The sequence below is a fragment of the Convolutriloba macropyga genome, chromosome 8 (genome assembly GCF_964194025.1).
Source record: "Convolutriloba macropyga chromosome 8, txConMacr16.3, whole genome shotgun sequence".
Taxonomy (NCBI): domain Eukaryota; kingdom Metazoa; phylum Xenacoelomorpha; order Acoela; family Convolutidae; genus Convolutriloba; species Convolutriloba macropyga.
The window spans coordinates 25,527,919-25,555,211 of record NC_134475.1 but is presented as its reverse complement, the minus strand read 5'-3'; the positions used below and the strand labels follow the sequence as shown (position 1 = coordinate 25,555,211).

The window sequence follows — 27,293 nt, the reverse complement described above, 5'->3', positions numbered from 1 at the left end:
TGATTTCAGAAGTTATTTTTTTGAGTGAGGTAAGTCACGCAATTGACTTAAAAGCAGAAATGACGTCACGAACACAAGTTTTAACTGCAAAGCAGAAGTCAGTGAAGTTATTGAAAGAGTCAAATCCAAGAAGTGAGGTTAAGACTGAACAAAAATCTGTTAGACGAAGTAAAAAAAACATAGCAGGACAAGTCCTGACGTACAATTCAAAGAATTTTTATTGACTACACAAAAAACTAGATCCCGAACGGACTATGAGTGTAATGGGAAAACAATTTCTAAGTAAAATCAGATAAAAAAACCAGAAAATCGATGTCAAAATGATGCATGTGAACAAAAAACCAATAAAGATAAATTGAAATTCGGTTCAAACAAAAAACTAGGTCTAGAATTAACAATGAATGGATTGGGAAAACCATTTAGAAACAAAAATCCAATTCAAAACATACCCGGCAGATTGCTGGAAAATAGCCGCCGTTGATTCCCATAACTCTATCTGGATTGAAAAAGAAAATAACAGAAATTGATATTTGTACAAAAACAATTTTAAGTACAATTTATTTTGATGTCATTTCGTAGTTGAAAAAAACCTGTCTTTCAGTGAGAGGCTACAGGGTCTAGTATCAATACCAATAAGCATTATAAGTAGTAACTGAAATATATGGGAACAAAGTTCAAGTACCGGGCATCTAAATATGGGCTTTATGGGTTTATCCCGCTTCTATTTCTGACTTCAATTTTTTATACTGACTCTGTTCATTTTGAATTGCTTTGCTGAGCAACTGATGTTCAAAATCACTTTTAGCAGAATGAGAGAAGAGAGAAATTATTTTGTTTGACGAAGTAAAAAACATAACAGTACAAGTCTTGACGTAGAATTCAAAGAAATCTCATTGACTAAACAGAAAACTAGACCTAGAACGTACTATGAATGGATTGGAAAAACCACTTAGAAAAAAATCCGATCGAAAAAACAAAACAGTAAAAATCAAAGTGAAATTGCCGCATGTGAACAAAAAACCACTAACGAGAAAACGAATTTTTGTGCCAATACCGTTTTCTCACTCTACTTTAAAATTAGAGTGAACAGATTTCACTCCGCAAAACCACTCTTTTTTTCGCTCCACTTCCTGTTTTGGCATGACAAAAATCACTACTCCAATTTGACTTCAAAAATCATGAAAATGTGTACACAGACCTTAGAAAAGCGACAGCGCGCCAATACAATACAAATTCTTTGAATTTTAAAAATACACCCGTATTTCACCGCTTAATTAAGGGCGGAAGAGTTTAATTATACGAGTGTTTTACAAAATAAGAGTGAAAGGAGGTGGTGAGGATGGATCCCTCCCTAGCCCCCCTATTGAACATGTTGTTCTCACTTTGGGCATTAACCATTATGCCAACTGATACATGCCTTCGATGTTTCAATGTTTTGATGTTTTTTGTGTAAGAGTAATTTTTATCAGTCCACCCTAAATTTCACTCTTTGCAAAGTGTTTAAGAGTCGAGACAAGTGTAAGAACAGTGTCAATTTTGATCTTCTTTAACTAGTAAATGCTCATAAAAAGTAGAGTTCATTAGGTGATTTCAGAAGTTATTTTTTTGAGTGAGGTAAGTCACGCAATTGACTTAAAAGCAGAAATGACGTCACGAACACAAGTTTTAACTGCAAAGCAGAAGTCAGTGAAGTTATTGAAAAAGTCAAATCCAAGAAGTGAGGTTAAGACTGAACAAAAATCTGTTAGACGAAGTAAAAAAAACATAGCAGGACAAGTCCTGACGTACAATTCAAAGAATTTTTATTGACTACACAAAAAACTAGATCCCGAACGGACTGTGAGTGTAATGGGAAAACAATTTCTAAGAAAAATCAGATAAAAAAATCAGAAAATCGATTTCAAAATGATGCATGTGAACAAAAAACCAATAAAGATAAATTGAAATTCGGTTCGAACAAAAAACTAGGTCTAGAATTAACAATGAATGGATTGGGAAAACCATTTAGAAACGAAAATCCAATTCAAAACATACCCGGCAGATTGCTGGAAAATAGCCGCCGTTGATTCCCATAACTCTATCTGGATTGAAAAAGAAAATAACAGAAATTGATATTTGTACAAAAACAATTTTAAGTACGATTTATTTTGATGTCATTTCGTAGTTGAAAAAACCTGTCTTTCAGTGAGAGGCTACAGGGTCTAGTATCAATACCAATAAGCATTATAAGTAGTAACTGAAATATATGGGAACAAAGTTCAAGTACCGGACATCTAAATATGGGCTTTATGGGTTTATCCCGCTTCTATTTCTGACTTCAATTTTTTATACTGACTCTGTTCATTTTGAATTGCTTTGCTGAGCAACTGATGTTCAAAATCAATTTTAGCAGAATGAGAGAAGAGAGAAATTATTTTGTTCGACGAAGTAAAAAACATAACAGTACAAGTCTTGACGTAGAATTCAAAGAAATCTCATTGACTAAACAGAAAACTAGACCTAGAACGGACTATGAATGGATTGGAAAACCACTTAGAAAAAAATCCGATCGAAAAAACAAAACAGTAAAAATCAAAGTGAAATTGCCGCATGTGAACAAAAAACCACTAGCGAGAAAACGAATTTTTGTGCAAATACCGTTTTCTCACTCTACTTTAAAACTAGAGTGAACAGATTTCACTCCGCAAAACCACTCGTTTTTTCGCTCCACTTCCTGTTTCGGCATGACCAAAATCACTACTCCAATTTGACTTCAAAAATCATGAAAATAAGTGAACAGATTTTGAAAACATACCTGGCAGATTGCCGAAAAATAGCCGCCGTTGATTCCCATAACTCTATAAGGATTGAAAGAAAAGAAAATATCAACAAAAATTGATTTTTGTATAAAAATATTTTAAGTGCGATTTACTTTGATGTCATTTCGTAATTGAACATACTCCTGTCTCTCAGTGAGAGATTAGAGGATCTAGTATCAATACCAATAAGCATTATAGAACACACCCAGCAGAGTGCCGGAAAATAGCCGCCGTTGATTCCAATAAGCATGATTGGGATTGAAAGAATAGAAGATATCGAAAAGATTTTTGTACAAACCATTTTTTAAGTCCGATTTATTTTGACGGCATTTCCTAGTTGAACATAATTCTGTTTCTTAGAGAGAGGCTACAGGGGCTACTATCAATACCAATAAGCATAAGATGGTAACTAAGACTTATAGGAACGACGTTCAAATAGCGGGCATCTAAAATTGGGCTTTATGGGTTTATCCCGTTTCTATTTCTGACTTCATTTTTTTAATTCTGACTCTGTTCATTTTGAATTGCTTTGCTGAGCAACTGATGTTCAAATTCACTTTTAGCAGAATGAGAGATAAACTAGCCCAGAGAAGTCAAAAAGATTTCACGCAAAATGATGAAAAAGCGGCAAATGGTAAAGCGAAAAAAAGTTCGACGAAGTAAAAAAAAAATAGGAGCGCTATAATAGCCGGCTGAGAAGATGAGGGCGGCTATTAATAATAACTAAAACTTATGAGAACAAAGTTCAAGTACCGGCCATCTAAACATGGGCTTTATGGGTTTATCCTGTTTCTATTTCTGACTTTTTATACTGACTCTCTTCATGTTGAAATGCTTTGCTGAGCAGCAGCTGTTTAAAAGGACTTTGATCAGAATGACAGAAGAGTGAAACTAGCCTAGAGAAGTCAAAAAGATTTCACGAAATGTCAAAATGTCGATAAAGCGGCAAAATGGGTAAAGCGAAAAAAAGTTCGACGAAGTAAGAAAAATAGGAGCGCTATAATAGCCAGCTGAGAAGATGAGGGCGGCTATTAAAAAAGCAACGCCACAATACAATTCAAATTATTTGGTAAGTAAAAAAAACTAGGACAGCAATAATAGCCGTCTGGAATTGCTGACGCGGCTATTAATCACTTCAAAATTAATTAAATGTGTGAGCAGATCTTAAAAAACGGCTCCACAATAAATTCGAAATTTTTGGATAGCAAAAAAGGAGAGCACCTAAATATTAGCCGTTGAGAGGCTGTCATCGGCTCATATAAACAACTATAAAGAACTCAAATTTTTTAACTACGCTCTGCACATCTCAGGAAAGCTCTACAACTGCAAAGGGCCACGGGATTCACCAGTTTATCGCGCTTCTCTTGAAAAAAGTAAATTGGTCAAGATCAAAAATTCGTACGAGAATTGCATGAAAACCAACAGGTCTAAAATAAATGCTTAACTTCTTTTATGAGCAATTAATTACATGGAAAATCAATTAATATCAGTAAACCTGTACAGGGAACGTATATATTTACAAAGAAACAGCACACTTTATAAGCAGTTACAATTTTAGCACGACAGTCAAATTTTCATAGATTTCGGATAGATTTATCATAACTTTTCAATTTTATGATACTTGTTTGACTTGATATGTATTTATGTTCATTGGCTCAATGTGCACCACAGTCTGCGATTTATCGCTTAATTGATGGATTCCGTTAAGTGTGTACTCTGCGAACTGCAATCTACCAGACCCTGAGTCTCCTTGATCTGTGTAATGATTGGCTGGACCACTGAACAGATCAGGAAGCGATAGGTGGCCATTGGTCAAGGCACAGTTGGTAGGGGCCACGAGTCCCCATGTGCCTATTTTACAAGAGTGGCCCTGCAACAATTAAGCTCATCAATATTCATAAAACATTCAAACTTAAATAATGTACTGCGAACTTAACAAGGTACCGCGATTCTCTTAAAGTGTTTGAAATTTGGCTCATCTCTAACCGCTACGAGGTTTCTAACGTCATCAGAGTCACGTAACTTCGTTGCGTAACCTATCAAATACCACTATTGCGTTCTATCACAAAAGTGATATGACAAATTAAATACATTAGCTCTCGATAGAGTACCACATTTTGCTCACAAAGCTGCACAATTAGACATAGCCGGCAGATCGCCGGAATAGCTGCGAAAGAATAGACCTGCGTGCCATATAATAGAGATAGAAACAGATATAGATCTAAATTGAAAAAAAAAAATCGACGCCGTTCAAAACTAGGCTAAAAAACATTCAGCGATAAATTAATAAAGCTTGCTAAAATTCATTCCACAGAAGCCTCTTGTTAGGGACCTTTACTGCATATATGAGTTCCTTTGACCTTAAACAAATTCAAATTAAACTTAAGTTTTAAAGTGCAAAAGTCATTTTATTGAGTGAGGTAAGTCACGTATGATCAAAATCTAATCACGCAAATAACCTAAAAGATTTAGCTAAAGCGAGTGAAAAATGACGTCACGCGCGCAAATGCCCTTAGTGAGAGGAAGAAGTCATTCAGAAAATTTGACTTTTTCAGCTTTGCTGTGTGAACAAATGTAAAACGAAAAAAGAGCGTCAGACGACGAAAAAAACATAGCCGGAAGAATTCCGGAAGCGACTCGAAGCGTCAGAACTTCACATAAAAAACCGTGAATGCAGCGGAAGCAATTACCATTTGTATTAAACCATTAACTCGTTACCTCCCCAGGTCGTTTCTAAAAATTGATGACTTAAACCACTGTCACCAAGAGAAAAACGAAGAAAAACTTTATATTATTGAAAACGTTTTGTAACGTTAAAAAAGTCCGAAATAATTAACATGGTCAAAATACTGATAGGCTGAAAAAGCGGACAGGTCTATCAATTGCCCTAAAAAATTCATGATTCTAATCTCAAAGATCACGAAAGCAAACGACAGATAATAATCTTAGAAACTAAGTTGAATCTTTTCAAAAAAAAGCTCAAACAAAAAAATCAGATAACCACTACAATACACTTCTAATCACTGCAATTAAGACAAAAAACAACACATACTTCTTCCTTGTTGTACATATGCTAGACAAAATGATTTCATACTAATTCAAAAATTAAATTGATCATAAAAAAGACAAGCAGCAGAAGAATATTTAAAGGCACAAAATCGTTTAAGTTAAAACCCAGGTCGGAAGAAATTTGCAGTAGCCATTAATAAGTGGCAATTTTGGAGAAGGCATGCTAGCCGACTCTCAGTACTGACTTATGTTGAATGAAATCAATTGCAAACCAAAGAAATGACGAAAATCTAAGAAAAAGCTGAAATCATTCGATTTTTTAACAACTGAAAAAAAATAAAATACCGAAAATAAATGTAGGTTCCAGCACAGACCTAGAATGATACCAACTCTTATATGAAAAATAAGGACACAATGTAAGGAACACCGTAACAAAAAGACATTCTTGATTTTTGAAAGTTAAAAATCAAAATTAAAATATCAAGAAAAACGGATATATTTCATTGTTCAGCTTTGAGACATAGAAAAGATAACGAGCCATCCAATACAAACATCTATCCTCCTGAAGAGAACAAAAATATAGGAAAAAGCAGAATTCAAAAATACGAAACATTGAAACACTTTGCAAAAAAAATGGTCAAAAAACTTTAAGACTGCATTTATGAAAAAGTTGTAACTGTTTTTCAAAAACTTAACGTCAAAAAAGGATTGAACTTTTATTAAACCGAAATTAAAGTCCCTCAAGTAGCACAAAAAGACTATTTCTAGAAAGTAAAACCAAATTGGATACCAAAAAACGGAAAAAAATCGGAAAAAACTACCAAAATCGGATTAGCAAATGTACAATTTTATAAAACAAATTACATCTAGGCAGAAAGAGACGTTGAGTATATGAATTATCAAAAAAAAAGATTTTTGACAAAAAGACAGTTAAAATATCCAAAAATGAAGAAATTAATAGAAAAAAGCCAAAAATTAACTAAAAAATCAAGAAATGTGTGCCAATTTTGAACTTGAAACACATCTTCAGGCTCCGCAAAACACTGTGGTATCAATTTCCGAGGTTGACATTCCAATAGAGCATCGAATAAAAATAAATTCCACAAAAAACCAAATTACAAGCAAAAAAAATTGGGCCAATTAGACGAAAAAACGGCTAAAAACGGTTATCTATATGTGCCATTCAGTCAAAAACTACTTTCAAAGTCAAAAAGTCATTCACTAAACGCGGCGCATGATCAAAAAACTTCTTTCGCTCAGAAAAAAATTAGTTCACGCGGCAATTTTACTCACTTTCGCTTTTAGGTCAAAACAGCGTCTGAACGAATAGTACTTCCGGTAAAAAAAACTTAAAACATACCCGGCAGATTGCCGGAAAATAGCCGCCGTTGATTCCAATAAGCATGATTGGGATTGAACGAAGAGAATATATTGAAAAAAAAAAGATTTTTGTACAAAAATATTTTTTAAGTCCGATTTATTTTGATGGCATTTCGTAGTTGTACATACTTCTGTTTCTTAGAGAGAGGCTACAGAGGCTACTATCAACACCAATAAGCATTAGAGGTGGTAACTAAGACTTATAGGAACGACGTTCAAATAGCGGGCATCTAAAATTGGGCTTTATGGGTTTATCCCGTTTCTATTTCTGAATTCAATTTTTTATACCGACTCTGTTCATTTTGAATTGCTTTGCTTAGCAACTGATGTTCAAATTCACTTTTAGCAGAATGAGAGAAGAGAGAAACTAGCCTAGAGAAGTCAAAAAGATTTCACGCAAAATGTCGAAAAAGCGGCAAAATGGTAAAGCGAAAAAAAGTTTGACGAAGTAAAAAAAAAAAAAATACGTCCGCAATAATAGCCGGCTGAGAAGATGAGGGCGGCTATTAAAAACCAATACTCCTCGAGTCGTAAAAAAACCAAGAGCACCTCAATATAGCTACGCTCAGCTAATAGCTTCGCAGCTATAATAAAACATGGTAGAAAAAATAGCATCAAATTACAAAAGCTTGACCAATATTGAAGTTTTTAATTTTAATTCAAAGAAGAGAACGACTAACAATTCTATGTAGGAGTAGCAGAGATTGCTTTTCTTTAACTCTCATAGTTCTGAAGCTGAGCAAGTGCACGTCACATGGCAAAAACTTCAACGCCTGTCCCTTAAAACCCGATGGCGATGCAACGTCCGAAAGATCAGATGACACGTGAAGACCCGGCTGGACCAGTGTAACAACTGGGTTGTTCAATGCCAAATTGGCTTGCTGAGAAAGAAGCGTAGGATGTATTGTGTAGTCCGAGGAATCCACAGCTGAGTTCTGTTTGTGCTGTGAACTGAAAGTTTCCAACACAAGCCAAAAATCATTTGGCGTCAGTTTATTGTCCTTCACACCTATAAGTCAAAGCAACCTTATTAAATCTGGTTCATGTCCGATTATAGCTCAGATCATAGGACATGGCTATGCCATGTAGCCGCGATAAACTTGGCAGGCTGGGGGCTATAATGGGAAAGACGGCAAAATTTCAGCAAGTTGTGTAATAAATTGTTAGAATATAAGTGAGAACAAACCTTGTCCGAGTCCCCTGTCGTCATCCTGCATCAGTTTTCTGTCGAGGATGATGTCAACGTAACCAGATGACGTCATACCTGCACCATGAGCTTCGGCTGAATGAAGAGACAGTCGACTTTTGCCACTCAAACTGCTTATTACCATCTGCAACAAATGTAAAATTAATACGAACAAAATAGAGTTAATATGGGACAGTAGCTTACTGGAATGGTATGGTGAGAAACATCTCATACCTATGCAAAGCTTCAATTGTTAATGTTTTCAATTTCCATTTTGTCAAAAAATAACTGAGGACATATCAAACACTCAAGTTGATTCAAGGCTCAACATTTGAATATCAGCATAAAATTTGGAAAAATTTGATTTCACTGAATTTAATCACAGTAAAATACTGGTTCAATAAAACATTACGTATTTCTGAAAATATACCTGTGACGGCATGGGGTAAAAGCTAGCTTGGAGAGGCAGTTTGGAGTGATGGTGTCTGGCTTGCATCTGGAACCCATTGAGGTCAGTGTAAAAAGAAGTTTTAACTTTTCCAGCGGTGGAATCAACGAGCAAATCCACCGCGTCCACCCTCATGGCCATCTCCCTGTTGGACAACATTCGAATGTCCACTAGGTTTGAGATCAAAATACTGTGACCGTCGAGTCCTGAAAAGGAAAGAAAACTTATTCTCCTGGAACATTGATGGTAGCAAAATTTAGCTGAAATGTATTAAGGGCAATGCGTTACATTATATACACTCAAATATATACTTATCATTCTCTAGGATAACTACTACAAACTGCATTTTGCCTTGTATTATGAAAACAAACACTAAATACAACAGGAGTCCGTTGACGAACAAATAATAATGTTGAAAAGTGGTATAAGTACTCCACCTGGTGAATTGTGCAGTCGGAGGGTGTGGACAACATTGTCTAACATAACAATCACTCGGCTGAAGAGAGGACCTTTCTCAATGACCACTGGAGGACCCAGAGATGGCACCTATAAACACATACAATATAACCCAGCAAGCACTTTTTAAAATGATCACTCAGGCAATTTCACAAGCATCACACCAGTTTGTGCTCAGAAGTCCTCAAGTAATGGGATTCAGAATTGCTTAAATTAGAAATCATCGCTTAATTTTTCACAAATCCATGCACATCTATAATAAAATATCAGCCAAAGAGAAAACCAAAAGGAGCTCCGATCCGCATTTTTTTTATCTCAATGAGGAAATATAGATGCGAGAGAACGGCTTTTTATGAGGAAAATTTTCACTTTTCTGCGCGTCGAATAGAAAAAGAACATGGAAACTTTTACAACAGAGCCGGCAGATTGGCTAAATAGCTGGGAAATAGAGTTCAGGGCGTACAACACAGATAGCAACAGGTATTGAACTGAGTTGATGCAGTTGTCCATATAACGCATAACTATCAGAAAATTATTTTTTTAGTTTAGAAAATAAAAGACTCAAATTCCTTATTTCATTTCAATCGCAAGGCCTTAAGTTTAGCAGCCCACATAAAATAGTTGTCCTTTATTTAACTTGGAAAGAAATAGGGTCCTCTGAAATAACTTTTAAAGTCATTAAAAAAAGAGGCAAGTCAAAATCAAAAACTGTTCAGGCAATTTAGCTAGGAAAAATCTACGCAAATGAGCGTAACAAATGATGTCACGCAAATGAAAGCAGCAAAAAAGCCATCTGAATGTGTGATCAAAACCACTCTTTTGAGCTTTGCAGCCTTAATATACCTAGCAAAATATATCACGTTTCTATTTCTGATTCCGTTTCTGATACTGACTCTGCTCATTTTGAAGTGCTTTGCTGAAAATGACACCTTTAGCAGAGTGAAATAGCACATTCTAAAAACACCAATAGCAGCTTGAGAGAAGATTTAAACTAGCCTAGAGAAGTCAAAAAGATTTCAAGCAATATGGTGAACAAGATGTGAACTAAGGCAAAGCGAAAAATTTTTGTACGACGAAGTATAAAAACAATGCAGGACAAGTCCTGAAGTACAATTCAAAGATTTTTCATTGACTAAACAAAAATAGAACTAGAATGAACTATGAATGGATTGGGACAACCACTTAGAAAAAAATCCGATCCAACAAACAGAAAAAACAGTAAACAATCAAAGTGAAATTGCCGTACGTGATCAAAAAAAGCACGAGCGAGAAAGCGAATTTTTGTTCATACTCCGTTTTCTTACTCTACATTAAAATTAGAGCGAAAAAATTTCACGCCGCGAAACCACTCTTTTTGGCGGCGAGACCAAAATCATTACTCCAATTTGACTTCAAAAATCATGAAAATGTGTGAACAGATCTTAAAAAAGACAGCACCCCAATACAATTCAAATTCTTTGAAATGTAAAAATATAGCGGGACAAGTCCTGAGGTACAATTCAAAAAATTTTAATTGACTAAACACAGAACTAGACCCAGAACGGACTGAGTGAATTGGAAAAACTAGTTTTAAAAAAATCAGATAAACTAAAACAAAAAGGACGCTTTCTAAAAATTACAATTACTATAAAAGTCATTCAATTAAAAACATAGCCGACAGATTGCCGGAAAATAGCCGCGATAGACGCGTGTGGCCTAATTGAAACAACTAAAGAAAAAAGACACAGATTGACCAGACTCTAATACTCAAGAATTAGGGCACATAAATTTGGCACTGCTTAGATGCACATTATTGACCTTTAATTAGTAAATGTTTTGGGACAACCAAATGAATGGATTGGGACAACCACTTAGAAAAAAATCCGATCCAAAAAACTGAAAAAACAGTAAAAAATCAAAGTGAAATTGCCGTACGTGATCAAAAAAAGCACAAGCGAGAAAGCGAATTTTTGTTCAAACTCCGTTTTCTTACTCTACATTAAAATTAGAGCGAAAAATTTCCACGCCGCAAAACCACTCACTTTTTGGCGGCGAGACCAAAATCATTACTCCAATTTGACTACAAAAATCATGAAAATGTGTGAACAGATCTTAAGACAGCCCCCCAATACAATTCAAATTCTTTGAATTGTAAAAATATAGCAGGACAAGTCCTGAGGTACAATTCAAAGAATTTTAATTGACTAAACAAAGAACTAGACCCAGAACGGACTGAGTGAATTGGGAAAACTATTTCAAAAAAAAATCAGATAAACTCAAACAAAAAAGGACGCTTTCTAAAAATTACATTTACTATAAAAGTCATTCAATTAAAAACATAGCCGACAGATTGCCGGAAAATAGCCGCGATAGACGCGTGTGGCCTAACATTAATTGAAACAACTAAGGAAATAAGATACAGATTCACCAGACTCTAATACTCAAGAATTAGGGCATATAAATTTGGCAATGCTTAGATGCACATTATTGACCTTTAAGTAGTAAATGTTCATAAAATTTAAAGTTCCATAATTGAGTTCAGTCATTTTTTTCAGAAGTCATTTTTTTAGTGAAGCAAATCACGCAATTGACCTAAAACCAGAAATGACGTCATGAACACAAATTTTAACTGCAAGTCACTGAAGTCATTGAAAAAGTCAATTTCAAGAAGTCAGGGTAAGACGAAACAAAAATCTGCTAGACGAAAAAAATTAGGAGCCCAATAATAGCCGCCTGGAACGTTATGGAGTCAGAAATCAAACGCGAAAGTCAAGACTAATTTATAACGAAAAAAATTATTGAAAACGATTGTTTCAAAAAAGCCCCTAAAGAATAGCCTTTGAGAAACTCACAGCGGCAATTAAAAATCAAAATTAATTTTTGTACAAAAACTTGTCGAAAGACAACTATTTTGTAATTTTTTAGTTTCACATACTACTGTTCCGTAATAAGAAAATACAGATGCTAGTATCAGCACCATTACGCATTGAGATGGTAACTAAGAACTATAAGAACAAAGTTCAACTTGCGGGTATTAAAAATTGGTCTTTATGTTCATCCCATCTCTTTTTGATTTCATCTGTTCCCACTCCGTTACCTCGCCGGAGGTATTAACCACTCAGCTATCAGGGCCTTGTCATCTACTCTCTGAACAACAAACTTTATTTCGGAGTGAGAGCACTTGAAACCAATCAAAAATCAAGAAGTGCGAGAAAAAGTCACTTGAGAAGTCAAAAATTATTCTGGAAGAAAAGCACAAAACGGTCAAGTAAAAAATTTGCTTAAAAACATACGTCTATAATAATTGCTTCTCATTCCAGAACAATTAAACAGTAAACATCAATCTAATCGCCGCATATGAACGAAAACATACCAACTGTCGAGAAAACGAATGTTTGTCAAAACAGCTTTTTTAGACTTTTTCAACGTTAGAGATTTTCTCGCCGCAACATTACTCATTTTTTTATCTGTTTGGCGCAAAAAATCATGAACAAGCGTAAACATATCTTAAAAAAGAGCAACACAATATACTTTGTTGAATTATAATAAACATAGCAGGGCAAGTCATGAAATACAATTGAAAGAAATTTTATTGACTACACAAAAAAACTATATCGAGAAAAGACTAGGAATAAATGCAGAGAAGCATTTAAAAACTCAAGAAAAACTCTTAAAACAAGTCGATCCGACGCACGTGAACAAAAATCACAATCAAGAACATGAATTTCGTCAAAGCACAATTTTCTCACTGCGTTGAAGTTGGCGGTAAAAAATTATCACACAGCAAAACCAATTGCTTTTTCGTCGCTGCACTTCATATTTCAGTGTGACCAAAATCATCATTTTACTTCGACTTCAAAAAACTAAGTGAAAAGCTCAAAAAATGAGAGCAAACCAATACAAATCAAAATCTTTGAATTGTTATAAACAGAGCAGTACAAGTCCTTAACTACAGTTCACAACACTTTCATCGGCTAAACAAAAAATAAGACAGCGAAAATAATAGGAATGGATTCCAAAAAGTGATGAAAAACCGATAAAAAAGCAAAAAAACTGTAAACATAGCTGGCAGATTGCCAGAGAATAGCCGAAATAGCTTTTTAAATCTGCAGTCTCAAAAAACAGTAACAAAGTTGGCAGATTGCCAGAAAATAGCCGCAATAGCTTCGTAGATCTGCAGTCTCAAAAAACAGTAAAAAAGACAGACCAAAAAAATTAGTCCTTTTATTGAAGGCTGAGATGTTATATTTTGATTAAGAATCTGTTTTAGTTTTTGCGGCCTCCATTAGCTGCTCTCAAACAACCTTCATTTAGAGTGACACAGTCAAATGACCTTATCTCTTTAAATTAAAGTAAGTAAAAGTCCATTTCCAAGTCAGGAAATCATTTGATTGAGGTAAGTCAAATGTGACCAAAAATTTAATCAAGCAAATGAAAAAAAATAATCGCTCCACTAAGAGCGAAAAATGACGTCACGCACGCAATTCAGTTTAAATTTCATGAACGAATGAACAAAAATCAGATTTGAAGTGCTTGTGACGTCATATGAGAGAAGCAAGAGAAGGCCAATAATAGCCCCCGCTATCCCTGTGCAGAGATTATAAAAAAGGTCGATTTCTCGCAACTGAACCCGAAATTTTGTCGCGCCTGAAGTCGATTTGTCGAACATTGAGAGAGCGAATCTTCAATCAAACGCCGTTTCCTCACTGCATTAAATTTAAAGCAGAAAAATTTCACGACGCAAAACCAATTGTTTATTCGCTCCACTTCTTATTTCGGTTTGACCAACATTTTCACCTCACTTTGACTTCAAAAATCATGAGAAAGTGTGAACAGACATTTCAAAAAGACAGCGCCTCAGTACGAAATTGAATACTTGCGCCTCTACGAAAATGAGGGCGGCTATTAATAAAACATACACGCCAGACTGCCGGAAATTAGGCACTAAGGATTCCCATAAACTCAATTGGGAATGAAAGAACAGGAAAATAGATTTTTGTACAAAAAATTTTAAAGTTCAAGCTATTTTGACGTTATTCCACTTAAATAATAGCCTTTGAGATGCTGACGCCGGCTCCTAAAAAAATTAATTTTCTACAAGTTTCAGAGTGTGCTTCATGGATTTGTCCCGTTTGTTTCTATGTCTGCGTTCCTTTTCGATTGCTTTGCTGAGCAACTGCTGTTTAGAGGTAATTTGAGAAGAATGAGCTAATAATAAAGCTAGCCTAGAAAAGACACACAAGTTTCACGCACAATGCTGAACAAGCTGTGACTAACGGTAATGAACTTATTAGACGAAAAAAATAGAACCGCTATAATAGCCGGCTCAGAAAATGAGGGCGGCTATTAGTAAACAAACTAACGTCGGTCAAACAGCTCTCACGATGATTAAGGGGAAACAAGGGGCCCTAAACTGCCAAAACAGCTCCTCAGACATTGAATTTCGGTGTCTCCTAAGGAGTTTCCGCGAATAACATACTTAACGACTTACAAGGCTCTAAGAGAGCTGCTCAGCGACATTATGCCCTCCGGGCTTTACCTGTTTATCCCGTTTTTGTGGAAAAAAATTGAAATTATCAAACCTTATAAAAACTATCAGACGAAAAAATTTTAGTACGAAAAATCTCATGAAAAGACCAATAGGACTAATATCATTGCTACAAACATCGTTAGAGAGAAATTTACTACACACTTTGTAAGAAACAATTAATAACTTATGCAAACCTTAACTGCATCTTTATCTGGGTAGAATAAGTACGCGCCACCTTTGGTGACATGGTAGGAAACAAAGCTCAGCTCCACTCGAGTAGATGCAGAGGGTGTGCTCTGGTCCTGCACTGTCTTGAGGAGTCCGTTCTCTCCAAATGTCAGCACATATTGGTAGTTGGCCAGCTGGAATGGCATTTAATTAGATAATTAGAAAAAGACACTCTATTAGTCTGATAACAGTTTCTTGGTTAACATATCGTCAAAATCACAGTCGCATGCGCACTTTTTTAGTAATGATACTGGTCATCACTTGACTAGGACCTCTTGACGACCTGTCGAGTAGATTTAATATTGCTACATGATTTATACCATATGTGTTGCAAACAAATGTCCATCCTACTCGAGAAAAATGTATTATTATTATTGATGTATAAGCCACAAGGTAGACGCCTACATCAAACTTCATTAGGTAAAATTCAGATCTTATCGCTCGAAAACCATCATAACCTTGAATTCTTTAGTTTCGGAGTGTTCAATCTCAAATCCATTGTTAGGAAAACTTTCATCAACAGGAGTTTTCGCCCTCATAGTGAAGATTTTCGACTTGGAATCACTCTTGGTGGCAGCCATCACAAAGTATCTGGACAGAGATAATGGCGTCATGTTAACAGTGAACCACAACTCATACACATCTGCTTCCATGTTGAGAGACAGAGCCTTGTTTGACCATTTGGGTGCCAATTGAGATGGCACAATATTTCCTCTATGACCAATCACCTGCAACGAATCATCCTCTATTGATATCATTAAAAACAGTTTAATTTCTTTGACTAATTTGGTTTGAAGCTATGCATAAAAATTGACTGTTAGTATTATTAAACTACTTCTATCAAAACAATGCAATAAAATTTGCCCAAAAGAGGAAAAGAATATCGCAATATACGATTCAGAAAATTAAGAAAAAGGATTTAGCAACAAAGTTACCATTGACAGAAGCCTTACAAACTTCCGTTCTAGATCGAACATAGTTTATCACGTAGGATATTCGTAACTTCAATTAGTAAAAGATAAAGTCATTCAAGCGACAGAGCTACTAATAGTTTGGACAAACATGTCAGTTAATTCGAGCCAATTGCAGAACCAGGTCGGCGTACAGCTAGCTCAGACCGGGCTGTGAAGATCGGGTTTAGGCTCAGTGACACGAACGACAACTTTTTCAATTTTGTGGCAGAGCAAAACAGCACATCTACGGTGGCAAGCAAGAGTCCCAACAGTCGCGAGAAAACATTTGATTGGCAAATGACTTGTCAACCCAAGAAAAAGAAAACAAGCTGAGGTGCTTAATTTATTCTCAAGATAATGTACCGAATTAGAAGATTAGCTGGCACAAAACAGAACAAGGACGACGAAGAAGGCATATCAATGCTTTTTGAGACGATAAATTGAACTCCAAGAGCAACAGAGGCAATTACTGACAGCAAAGTAATTCGAACCTTCCGATGCTGACACCAAGCGTCTATTGGACGAGAAAAAAAGTTTTGCGAATGGGTATTTGGCCAAGCACAACACCTCAAAGATATTGTAGAACGTCACAGTTGTGTTACGGACTATCGACAAGACACTCTGGATCTTTAAAATGGAAAAGTTAATTAACTCCAAAGTAAGCGTCGTTTATAGAAGATGAGTTGAAAGCAAAACACTTACGTGACTGACTCTCACAAGCACTAACAAATTTGAGATGTGCAAAGAACTTTATGTGAACGACGCAAAAATTTTTCAAATTGTGAAACCAGATAAGGTCATTCAGGGTTTCAAGACTTTCTGGCGCTAAAGATTAATGCCGAGAAAAATTCAAAAAAAATAGCCGACTAACGTCGGGCGAATTGCTCTCAAACGACCGGCGAGCGGTTGGCTTCGTCAACAGCTAGCCACGGTTTAGTGACCTCAGGGCACTACCTCTATCCCGTTTCTGAAGACGAAAGTCAAATGGGTCAGACGACAAATCGGGCAAGCGAAAAATTGCATAAAAGACAAACAGGATTAAAATATTTGCTACAAACTGCTTTTGAGAGCAATTAACAATGGTTTCCTAAAAAGTGCCTGTTAGATCATTTATGATAAAAAACATTTCAACTATAACTCATTGATAATGAGGATCCGAGATGATGACATTACGCCACATAACAGCACCTGAAGTGCGGCATCAACAAAGAGAGAGAGAGAGAGAGAGAGAGAGAGAGAGAGATAAAACGTGAACGAGAAAGAGATGAAAAGGAACCCTAACCAAAAGAGAGAGACAAGAATATCTTCCATGATTGGATTCGACACAGAAAAAAACTGAAAATGACAAAATTTAAAAAAAGTGTTCAACTTCGCAAAAAAAAATTCAAAAACATTTTTTTGTCTCGAAAGTTCTGTCAATTAACCATCTCCGAGACTTGAAAAGTTCTGTTGGCCAGTAATTGTCGTTAAACTCGAAAAGGACAAAAAATATTGAAAAACTTTAGAAAAAATTGCAAATTTTAACAAAATCTTGCAAAAATTCAAGCATTAAAATCCTAAGAACCAATTTATTGTTTCAAGAGACTATCCAGTATCCCCGTTTCAAGCCAGAAATAAATTCATAAAGATCCATACACTTGGAACAAAAATTTTCCAAAAATTTGAAAAGTTTAAATTTTATCCAAAAATTACTAAAACTGGAGTCATAGAAAACGTTGATCGCCATCCCATTAACTCTAGAAACTATGCAGCAGCTTATTATCAAACCTTGGAGGAGGTCCCAGGGCCTCTGTTGCTAAAAAAATCAAAAACACGAAAACCGCAAATACTTTTAAAAATTGCTTAAATTCGTGATATTGAAATCTTGAACAACACTCCATTACATCTATGAACTATGCAGTAATATATTATCAAACCCTAGAGGAATTTCACTGGCCCTTGAAACTAGAGAAAAAAAACTCAAAAAAGTTGTGAGTTTTATAAAAAAAAATTGCTATAACTTTAAAAAGTGATATTAAAAGGATGAAAATTAATCCATGACCAAGAAAAATTTTCTAGTAACTGATTATCAAACCCTAACGGAGGCTTTTTGACCTTTGAAGCTCAAAAAATCTAAATAATGCCTATAAACGTCAAAAAAACGAAATTGGCAAAAATTAAAAAATATGCTAAAAATGGGATGTTAAAATCTTGCAAGACATTCCATTTAATCTAGAGATTATTCAGTGGCCTATTTCCAAACCCTAGAGGAGGATCCTTGGCTCTTGAGGCCGAAAAAATTTAAACATAACCGACTAACGTCGGGCGAATTGCTCTCAAACGACCGGCGGGCGGTTGTCAGCACCTAGCCACTGTTTAGTGAGGTTAGCATTCGCTTGATTGAAGAGGCGTGAGGCTAGGGTAATAGATGATATTATCACGCCACATAACAGCCGCTGAAGTCAACAAAAGGGTTAAGGAGAGAGAAAGAGAGAGTGCGAGGTAAAACGTGAGCGAGAAAGAGAAGGAAAGAAACTCCAACCAACACACACACACAGAGAAAGAGAGAGAGCTAGAAATTTTTTCCGTGCGATTCTAGCCTTGTTAGTAACTAAATCATATAAAAAACTGAAAGTGCAAAATTCAGAGAAAACTTTCCACATTTCGCAGTGACGAAAATGTTCAAAGAACATTTTTTGCCTCTGGATTTTTGTCATGTAACACATCTGCAAGACTTAAAAAGCTTCATTGGCCAGTATTAATCGTTAAACTCAAAAAAGGACTCAAAAACTGCAAATAAAATGACAAAAATTTCAAAAAAAAAAAATTGAGAAAATCATAAGTTTTATTAAAAAATCGATAAAATTTGTGATATTAAAAAGTTCAAAACTATTCTATCGCAATAAAATTTGTTCAGTAACCTATTATCGAAGCCTATACGAGGTTTCTTGGGGCTGGAAGAACTTAGATAATGACAAATTTTGAAAAATTTGAAAAAAAAATTCAAGTTATATCCAAGAATTGCTAAAAATCGTGATGTTCAAATGTTGAAAAACATTCTATTACCACTAGAAACTATGCAGCAACGTATTATCAAACACTTCAGGAGGTTGTCTGAACCCTGAGGCTGAAAAATCTTGAATAATGAAAATATATGTCAAAAAATTTTAAAAATATAGCAATTTTTGTCAAAAAAATGCTAAAATTCTTGATTTTTAAATCTTGAAAATGATTCCATTACTTCTAGAAACTACATAGTAACCTATTATTAAACTCTCGAGGAAGTTCCTTGGCTCTTGAGGCTGGATCAACCTAAAAAACGACAAAAACTTTCAAAAACATTGAAAAAATTTGCAAAATTTATCAAAAAATGCAAAAAATTCGCAGTGTTGAAATGTTGAAAACATTCTATTACCACTAGAAACTATTCAATAACCTATTATCAAATCCTAGAGTGGATTCCTTGACACCTAGGAATGCTAGGGCCGAAAAAACTTAAAAAACTGACAAAAATTTTCAAAAATCTTGAAAAAAAATTGTGAAAATTAGTATAAATTAGCGTTTTTAGCTAGCGGTTGTACGTCAGTAGCTAGCCAGGGGTGGGGGGCAGGGTGCACGGGGTTGCCGACAGTCGGGTGGGGGGTGGGTGGGCAACAGGGCGGTGGGGGGTGGCAATAGTGGGGGGTCAGCAGTGGGCGGGGGGGTGGGGGGGGTCTTCAACCTCTAAGAACCGCTGTTCACACCATAAGTATAAGACTCCAAAACTGTTTGAGCTGAAACAGAGCTAAAAGGCTCTAAGAGCACTTAATGCCCGCTGGGCGCTACCTGTTTATCCCGTTTTTGAGGACGAAAAGTCAAAAGCGTCAGACGAAAAATTGGTCAAGCGAAAAATCGCATAAAAAAAAAGACCGACAGGACTAATATAATTGCTACAAACTTCGTTTGAGAGCAATTAAAAAGACTACAAAATATTTCAAAAAAACTTGAGAAAAAGCAAGTTTTATCAAAAAATTGCTAATATTTGTGACATTAAAAATTTGAAAAACTATTTCATGGCCATTAAAAATTTGTCAGTAGCTTATTATCACACTTCTTAGGATGTTTTTTGGACCCTGGGTCTGGAACAACCTGAATAAGGAAAAAAATGTCAAACAATATGAGAAAATGCACGTTTTGTCAAAAAAATAGCTAAAATCCGTGATGTTAAAATGTTGAAACCATTCCATTACCACTATAAACAACGCAGTAACTTATTATCAAACCCTAGAGGAGGTTCTTTGACACCTAGGGCTGATAAAAATAAAAAAAAACGACAAAAATTTTCAAAAAGCTTGAAAAAATTGCAAAAAAGTATAATTTGCGTGTTTTTAGCGAGCGGTTGTTCGTCACTAACTAGCCATGGGGGATGCTGATGGGGTGGCAACAGTCGGGTGGGAGGGCAACAGCGCGGTGGTGGGGTAGGGGTGGGGGGGGGGGTCAACAGTGGGGGTGTCTCCAACCTCTAAGAACCGCCCTTCACACTATAAGTATAAGTATTAGTCTCCAAAACAGTTTGAGCTAAAACGGAGCTGAAAGACTCTAAGAGCACTTAATGCCCGCTGGGCGCTACCTGTTTATCCCGTTTTTGAGGACGAAAAGTCAAAAGCTTCAGACGAAAAATCGATCAAGCGAAAAATCGCATAAAAAAAAGACCGACAGGACTAATATAATTGCTACAAACTTCGTTTGAGATCAATTAATCAGCAGACCACAGATTCTGGAAACAAGAAATTGGCTAGAGGACAATTCTGTGAAGCGTTGAAATACGAGTTGAGACAAATAACTGAAGTTTTTTTCTGATTAGCAAGAGTCAATACAGAACACGGAGAACTGAGCAGGCCAGCGGCATAATGGGCGCCAGTTTTCCATAACAATTATAACTTTGTTCAATCTTATTTGCCTCTAATCGTTGACTTGAAAAGAAACATCGAAGAGAGACCATATTTCCATAATTCGAAAAGACCAGGTGATCCAGACTTTAAATTCACACTTTTTAAAGCATTGCAGTTCCGTCATTTGTCCTGAGATGCATGGGAAAACCTAACTATCACAGAACATTACCTAAGACTCCAAAGTGAAACCCGACCACCACACAAGACTTCAAATCAGAGCAGAAGGATACAAAAATGAGTTGCAAGCACACGAAAAAGTATCTTAGATTTAAAAATTCAAGAAAACAATGAGACTTAGTGCGTGATAATATTCTGTCAGAGAACAGCTCTTGGAATATATCATTTTTAAATATTTCACCAAGTTTGAGTTTGTTTTAAAAGAATTGTCAAAATATCATTTCAAGGACAGGTCACAGAAGCAATGAAAAGAGGCTCACTGGAACATTGAATTTTTGTCTTCTGCTTGCCCTCGTCGTTCTTCTTGCAATCGTATTATATAGTCTGAATGATGGTAGGTCTCAGTTCCATCATTCGGAGGTAATAGTGGACTAAATTATTGCTTTCAGTTGACAGCTAATGGTTTTTATGTGTTTTCAAAATAATTTTAAAAAACATGATTTTGGACACCGGTCATTATTTGTGACTTCATTAGAAAGCCAGTCAAGAATACATTAGAAAGGGTTTAAATTATATTTCTTTTCTAGAGTCAGAGTTGAATACGACAAAGAGCCATTTGTCAACTGTATCCTGTCTTTTCACTTTATCAAATATCTATTTGCTTCGTTTCACATGTTTGGTTTCCCTATATAACCAATTGAAACAAAGCATTTTACATCCCGTTACAATCAACTTTTCATTCTCTAACAACTTTGGGTTATAAAGTCATTAGAACCACTCTTACAATTGCGATAAAATCATCGAAGTTGATGAGAAGCATTATCATCTTCGCGGCCCAAAGAAACTAACCCTAACCTGCTAGGGGTTTGGGGGTAAACATGCATAAATCTTACTGCTGGTCTATTTAATTTGCTTAAAGTGGTCTGAACCTCGCATGACCTATGTTGTCGTGGCCGGCGAAAGTCCATGTGGTTTGCCCTAGCGGCGAGATTCCTCTCGGTGTAACCTCCTCAAGAAGCCAAACAACATCATCCACTTCCAAAGCTGCTTCACGAGACTTCCACTTCTGTCGTTTGTTCAGCGAAGGAACAAAATCGGTTAGCAGCCTCTTCTAGATCTGCTGAACTCTCTGCTTCACCTGTGTCCACGCCAAATTGTTCAAGGTAAATGTCTCGTTGAAAAGGGCTCCAGGACATTGCAGAAGGGTTTTCCAAGTAAGAAGTGGTTCGGGGAAGAAATTGGAATGTCGTCTTCGTGGCTGCTTCTAACGTGGGTGAGTGGACGCGAGTTAACAAGACACTCGCTCCGCTGACGATCGTTGCAGACATCTGGGGTGAGTTTCGCGGAACCGAGGTTCAAGTGAAGAGCTCGTTTGACACACTGAACGAGTCTCTCCCACACCCCACCGAGTGAGGAGCAGAAGAGGGTGACCTACCATTCGACAGACTTGTTCAGCAGCTGATCTTGAATGTAGTCGTGGTCGTACATCAGTCTTCGGTTCGTCTGATCTGCTTTGTTGCTCCCAAGAAATTGGATCCGTTGTCTGACAAGAACAAGCGCGGTTGACCGCTTCGAGCGATAAAGCGTCGTATTGCTGTCAAAAACTTGTCTGTGCTGAGCTCTTCTGCAACTTCCTGGTGAATTGATCTTGTGACCAAACAAATGAAGAAGCAAATGTAGGTCTTCACTTCTGCATCTCGATGAACGACGGCAAACGGTCCAAGGTGGTCAACACCGACATTGTGAAGATGACTGGTGACTGCGTTTCCCGGAAACAAATGTCTGGCAGGTCTGCCATCGGTTGCTGTAGCGCCTGTGCTTGCAAGCGGCTACAGTTGAAACATTTTAAGGCCAAACATCTCAGGAAGGCTCTGATTCCAAGAATGTGGCATCTCTGTTGTATGTAGTTACGTGTACTCAAGTCCAATGTGCATAGGAATTATGTGGCATTTCTGTATGAAGAGTTGAATACTGTGCTCTTTACAGTCCAGGATGATGGGGTGCTCGGCGTCAAAAGGTACCTAGTTTCGTTTTGTCCTGCCACCAACGCGAAGAAGTCTTCCAACTTAAGCTGTAACAAACCCCGTTGAAATGGTGTTTGCTGACTGAGATCTAATGTATATGACGGTTCCATCAGCCAGCTGCGAGGCATCACAGAAGCAGTGTAACTGGTTTATCGGAGATGGCTCGTTCAGAGAAACAAAACATCGTGGCATTGCTATTGCTGGCACACTTAGATATTGTTTCATCTAAGATTTTATTGATTTCTGTTTCTCTTCTGATATGAGGTCATCCCATGCAAGTCCTTCTTTCCAAGTATCTTGCAGGATTATTTTAAGTGTAATCACTAATGGGGCAATGATTCCTAATGGATCAAACAAGCAGACATTTAAAGAAAAGAGTTTTCTCAGTGTGTAGTCGGTTTTGCTTTCCTGAAGTTTGGAAAGCGTCTGGTGGAAGACAGTATCATTAGCTGTATTCCACATTACACCTAAGACACGATGTTTGTTGTTTTCAATGCACCATTGCACTTTGGGTATTTTGTTAAGACATTGAGCAGAGTTTGAGACAAACTTATTTAGACTGAAACCTCCTTTAGAGAGTGTTTGTCGCAAATTTTGAACTGCCGTTCGAGCTTCCTGTTCATTGACATACGAATGTACGAACTCATCCATGTAAAAACTGTTGATTGTTTAATCTTCCGTTGTATTGGTGTTTCCTGTGTCTTTTGCTGTTTGTTGGAGCACAAAAATTGCTGTAGTTGGTGAACATGTGGCTCCAAAGATGAACTGCGTGTACTGGAACTGCAGCGTGGAGATCTTTGACAGCCAAAGAAAACGGAGGCAAGACTGATCTTTTGTTCTTATGCATATCCGCAAAAACCTGGCCTCTATGTCTGCCATTACTGCATTCGGATCCTGGCAAAAGCGGAGAATTAGGCCAACCAGGTTGTTGACAAGGTCGGGGCCTGACAGATTTTTAAGCGACTGTCTCTTGAAAACAGCTGCGGCGTTTAAAACACACATAACTTTTACGGGTTTGTTGGGGTTGGTGACGGGGCGATGGGGAAGGTACCATATATTCTCTGGGTGGATTTGAGAAAGCAACTGATTTGAAATAACCTTTCTCCAAATCTGTCTCCAAAGTTTTCTCATACAATTGTTGCAACTCAATATCTTGGTTGAGTCGGCGCTAAAGGCTGTCAAGCTGTGCTTTCTCAACTGGATAGTTGTTATCTAATTTACTCTCCTGTTTCCAAAGTTATCCAATTTCATATCTGTCTACGATATGATGAATTTATCTTGTAATACTCGAACTGCTCTTTTACTGTCTGATGAAGTATCTGCACTCTCTTCAAATTCGGTTCCTGTATTATTTATTTTCCAGAAATTGGTTACACATTCACTGAGATGTCTTTCAGTATCAACAGTCAAATTTGTGAGCGCATGGTCAAGGGCTCTAAGTATGGGATAGGAAGTGTGTCTCCTCTAGGATTGGCTCATTTTTTGCTTATTGGGGCCTGTAATTGTCCAACCGAGAAGATTGCGTAAATCGAAACTGCTTCCTCTGGGTCCTTGAAGGAACTTGCGTTCCATAATGCATTGAGTTGCGTCAACACCTAAGAGTAAATTTAGGAAAATGTATGTGTTGAAGGTGAGTGTAGGACGAACAAGCTTCGTTCAAAATGTTGAAAGTTGCGTCGTTGTAAGTCCAATTACACACCTCATGTAACATAATGTAGCTTAAACGGAAGAGTGGTTTTTCACTTTTGAAGTTTCCATTGCCTGAGAGAACAAGATTTGCGTGCATGACGGATTCGTCAATTGCATGTGATACGTTCAGATTGAATTCTGAAGTTTTTGGAGCCTCTACTTTGTTGGCAGCGGTGTTGAGGACGTATGAAATGGTACTACCATTGTCCAGAATTGAATAAAAAATCATGTCTTCTATTATCAGTTCCAATCAGGGTGACAGGTATTACATGTAGTTGATTTCTCGTTCTTGATGGAAAGACAGGATTGTAAACCTGAGTTGGAATGTCACTGATCTTGTTTTGTTGGTCCAGTGGTTCACCTATTGGTAGATCAATTTCTGTCAAGTTTGTCGATTTGGGTACTTTTTGCCTGTCTGAGTGGAGAAGGCTATAGTGTTTGCCATTGCAATGTCGACACAGAACTTTTGACTTGCAGTTTTTGGCGGCGACTTGCACTTAGGCAATTCAAGTACAACGAGTTCTTCTTTCCTTCGCTATTGCGTCTAGTGGCATCAAGCCCGAGAAACTGTGGACACTTGCCAATGTAGTGATCTTGCTGACCAAGCGGGCATTTTGTTCTGCTCCTGTTAGCTGTTGCATTTCTCAAAGGCTGCTTCGAACCAGACAAGGAAGAGCTTCCCTTTGTGTTGTTGCTAATGTTAGCTGTCCATTGCTCAAGCTTTGCGTTAGCGAACGGTGTTTACTCGTTGTGCTATTATATTCATAGTTTTTATTGCTGGGGTTAGAACCTTACTTCCTGGGGAATTCTGTGTCCAATTCGGACGATTTTGGTTTTTATTCCGCTTGTTGAAGGAACTTGAACCCTGTTGTTGGCTTTGTTGACCTGAATTTTTATTAAAGGTGGATCAAAACGTGTCTTGTAATTGATCAAAAGCTCTGGATTGCCGATCCATCCAATCGGAAAGCTCTGAGACCTGGATTTGTCCAATTGTTGTCAACAACATGTTCGGTGCACTCCAACTAGATTGGGTTTGGTAGTTTATCTCGGGCTATCCTAAGCAAGTACTTGACATATAGGTCAGCACTGAAAACAAGTGAGGCAAAAATCGCACTACTTTTAACAGTGAAGCGAAAGCTATGAGGGCTGCGTGGTCATTAATAGCTGGTCTGTGAAACGCTTCTGGTTCTTTTGTTAAAGCACCGACAACGTTTTACGGGTTTTCAAGACGTCTGTTGAGCTTTTGAAGAGCAGAAGAGTAAAATTTTGGATTGCAAAGAAAGCCGCAGATAAAATCCTTTGCCTGCTCAATGACTGAACTTCGCAAATATCTCATTCTTTCAGTGTCAGTGATGTCTTGCTTGTTGTGGATGGTCGAAGACAACAAGCTGCTTCATTCGTTCCAATTGAGCGTGTCTCCGTCGAACTTCAGAATTCGGATGTCCAGCAGCTTTACTGAGCGGTTGATGTTCCGTTGACGATACGGGTTGGAGTTCTGATTGCCGAAGCTTTGTTTTTAAATGCCAGTTTTTTGTTCCACTGAAAACTGGCAGTTAAATATTTAAAGCTGTTGACAATTGTGGGAACGCAATAGTCAACAAAATTGCGTCAATAGCTCTCCGAAACAATTGTTGGATTCAAAGTTGGTTTTATTGGTTGAAGGAGCTTATGTCTATTTCTTGCTACGCTGTCAAGAGTCTGTTCCAGTGCTGATGGCTCGAGACTATTCTGTATATCAGTACTGATGACTCTATTAGAATCTTGTTACAATAGCGAACTGCACTTGTCTATGAATAGTAATCGGGTTGGATGTTTATTGCTGGTCTGCCAAATCATAGACATGTTGCTGTCGCGTATCACATACTTCCGGAGATTCAGGTGCAGAGAGAACCGGTATTCGATTGCTGCGTGATGAAGCGAAGCTTTTTGGGCGGGTTGAAGTATTTAGTTCACGCTTGCTTACGGTTTGTGCAATTTCTATTTTCTGCTTTGTCAAGTCTGCTGCATCGTTGAGGTAGTCTTCAGCTTCCACATTTTCCGATTTTGTAAGCTGGCCGACACGCTCGCCTAGAAGTGAAAATGTTTTCTCGAATTCAACATGTGTTATTGACACAACTTCGGGTTGTAGACCTGGGTGTATTTGATATTCCAGCTCCTGTTTGAGCTCTTTGACAATGAATAGTTTTCGGTGAAACAATCTAACTGTCCCAACTACAGATGGCTTTCAACGTCCCATGTGTTTTTTTGGTCTCACTTTCTAAACATTAGGGGTAAATTGAAAGGTCAAGAGGGGTGAATATAGGTCCCTTGGAGGTCACAACGAGTGAACTTTTGACCTTTTAGAGGTCACTTAGAGGTCAACTGGGGGTAATCTTCTGACCTTTAGGAGGTCACCTAAAGTTTAATTTGGGTAACCTTTTGAAGTTTTAGAGGTTACTTACAGAAAAAGTGGGGTGATTCCTTGACCTGTCCGAGGTCACTTAAAGGTCATGTTGTGTAATCTTTTGACCTATTAGAGATCACTTAAGAGGTTAAGTGGGGTGACCTTCTTCACCTTTTAGAGGTTATTTAGAGGTCAAGTGCGGT

At 37.1% G+C, this 27,293-nt stretch overlaps 1 protein-coding gene across 1 annotated transcript in view; it reads right to left on the bottom strand.

The window, feature by feature from the left end:
* Nucleotides 1-4,226: 4,226 nt before the first annotated feature.
* LOC142344622 (alpha-mannosidase 2x-like) overlaps nucleotides 4,227-27,293 on the bottom strand; it is a 71,391-nt gene continuing 48,324 nt past the window's right edge. Inside the window, exons 9-15 of the mRNA XM_075396430.1 lie at nucleotides 15,473-15,742; nucleotides 14,981-15,148; nucleotides 9,259-9,367; nucleotides 8,804-9,027; nucleotides 8,374-8,518; nucleotides 7,868-8,196; nucleotides 4,227-4,668 (exon numbers count right to left, since the gene is read on the bottom strand). Coding sequence (XP_075252545.1) covers nucleotides 4,411-4,668; nucleotides 7,868-8,196; nucleotides 8,374-8,518; nucleotides 8,804-9,027; nucleotides 9,259-9,367; nucleotides 14,981-15,148; nucleotides 15,473-15,742 — 1,503 coding nt within the window. The 3' untranslated portion in view covers nucleotides 4,227-4,410. The remainder of the gene's footprint in view (nucleotides 4,669-7,867; nucleotides 8,197-8,373; nucleotides 8,519-8,803; nucleotides 9,028-9,258; nucleotides 9,368-14,980; nucleotides 15,149-15,472; nucleotides 15,743-27,293) is intronic.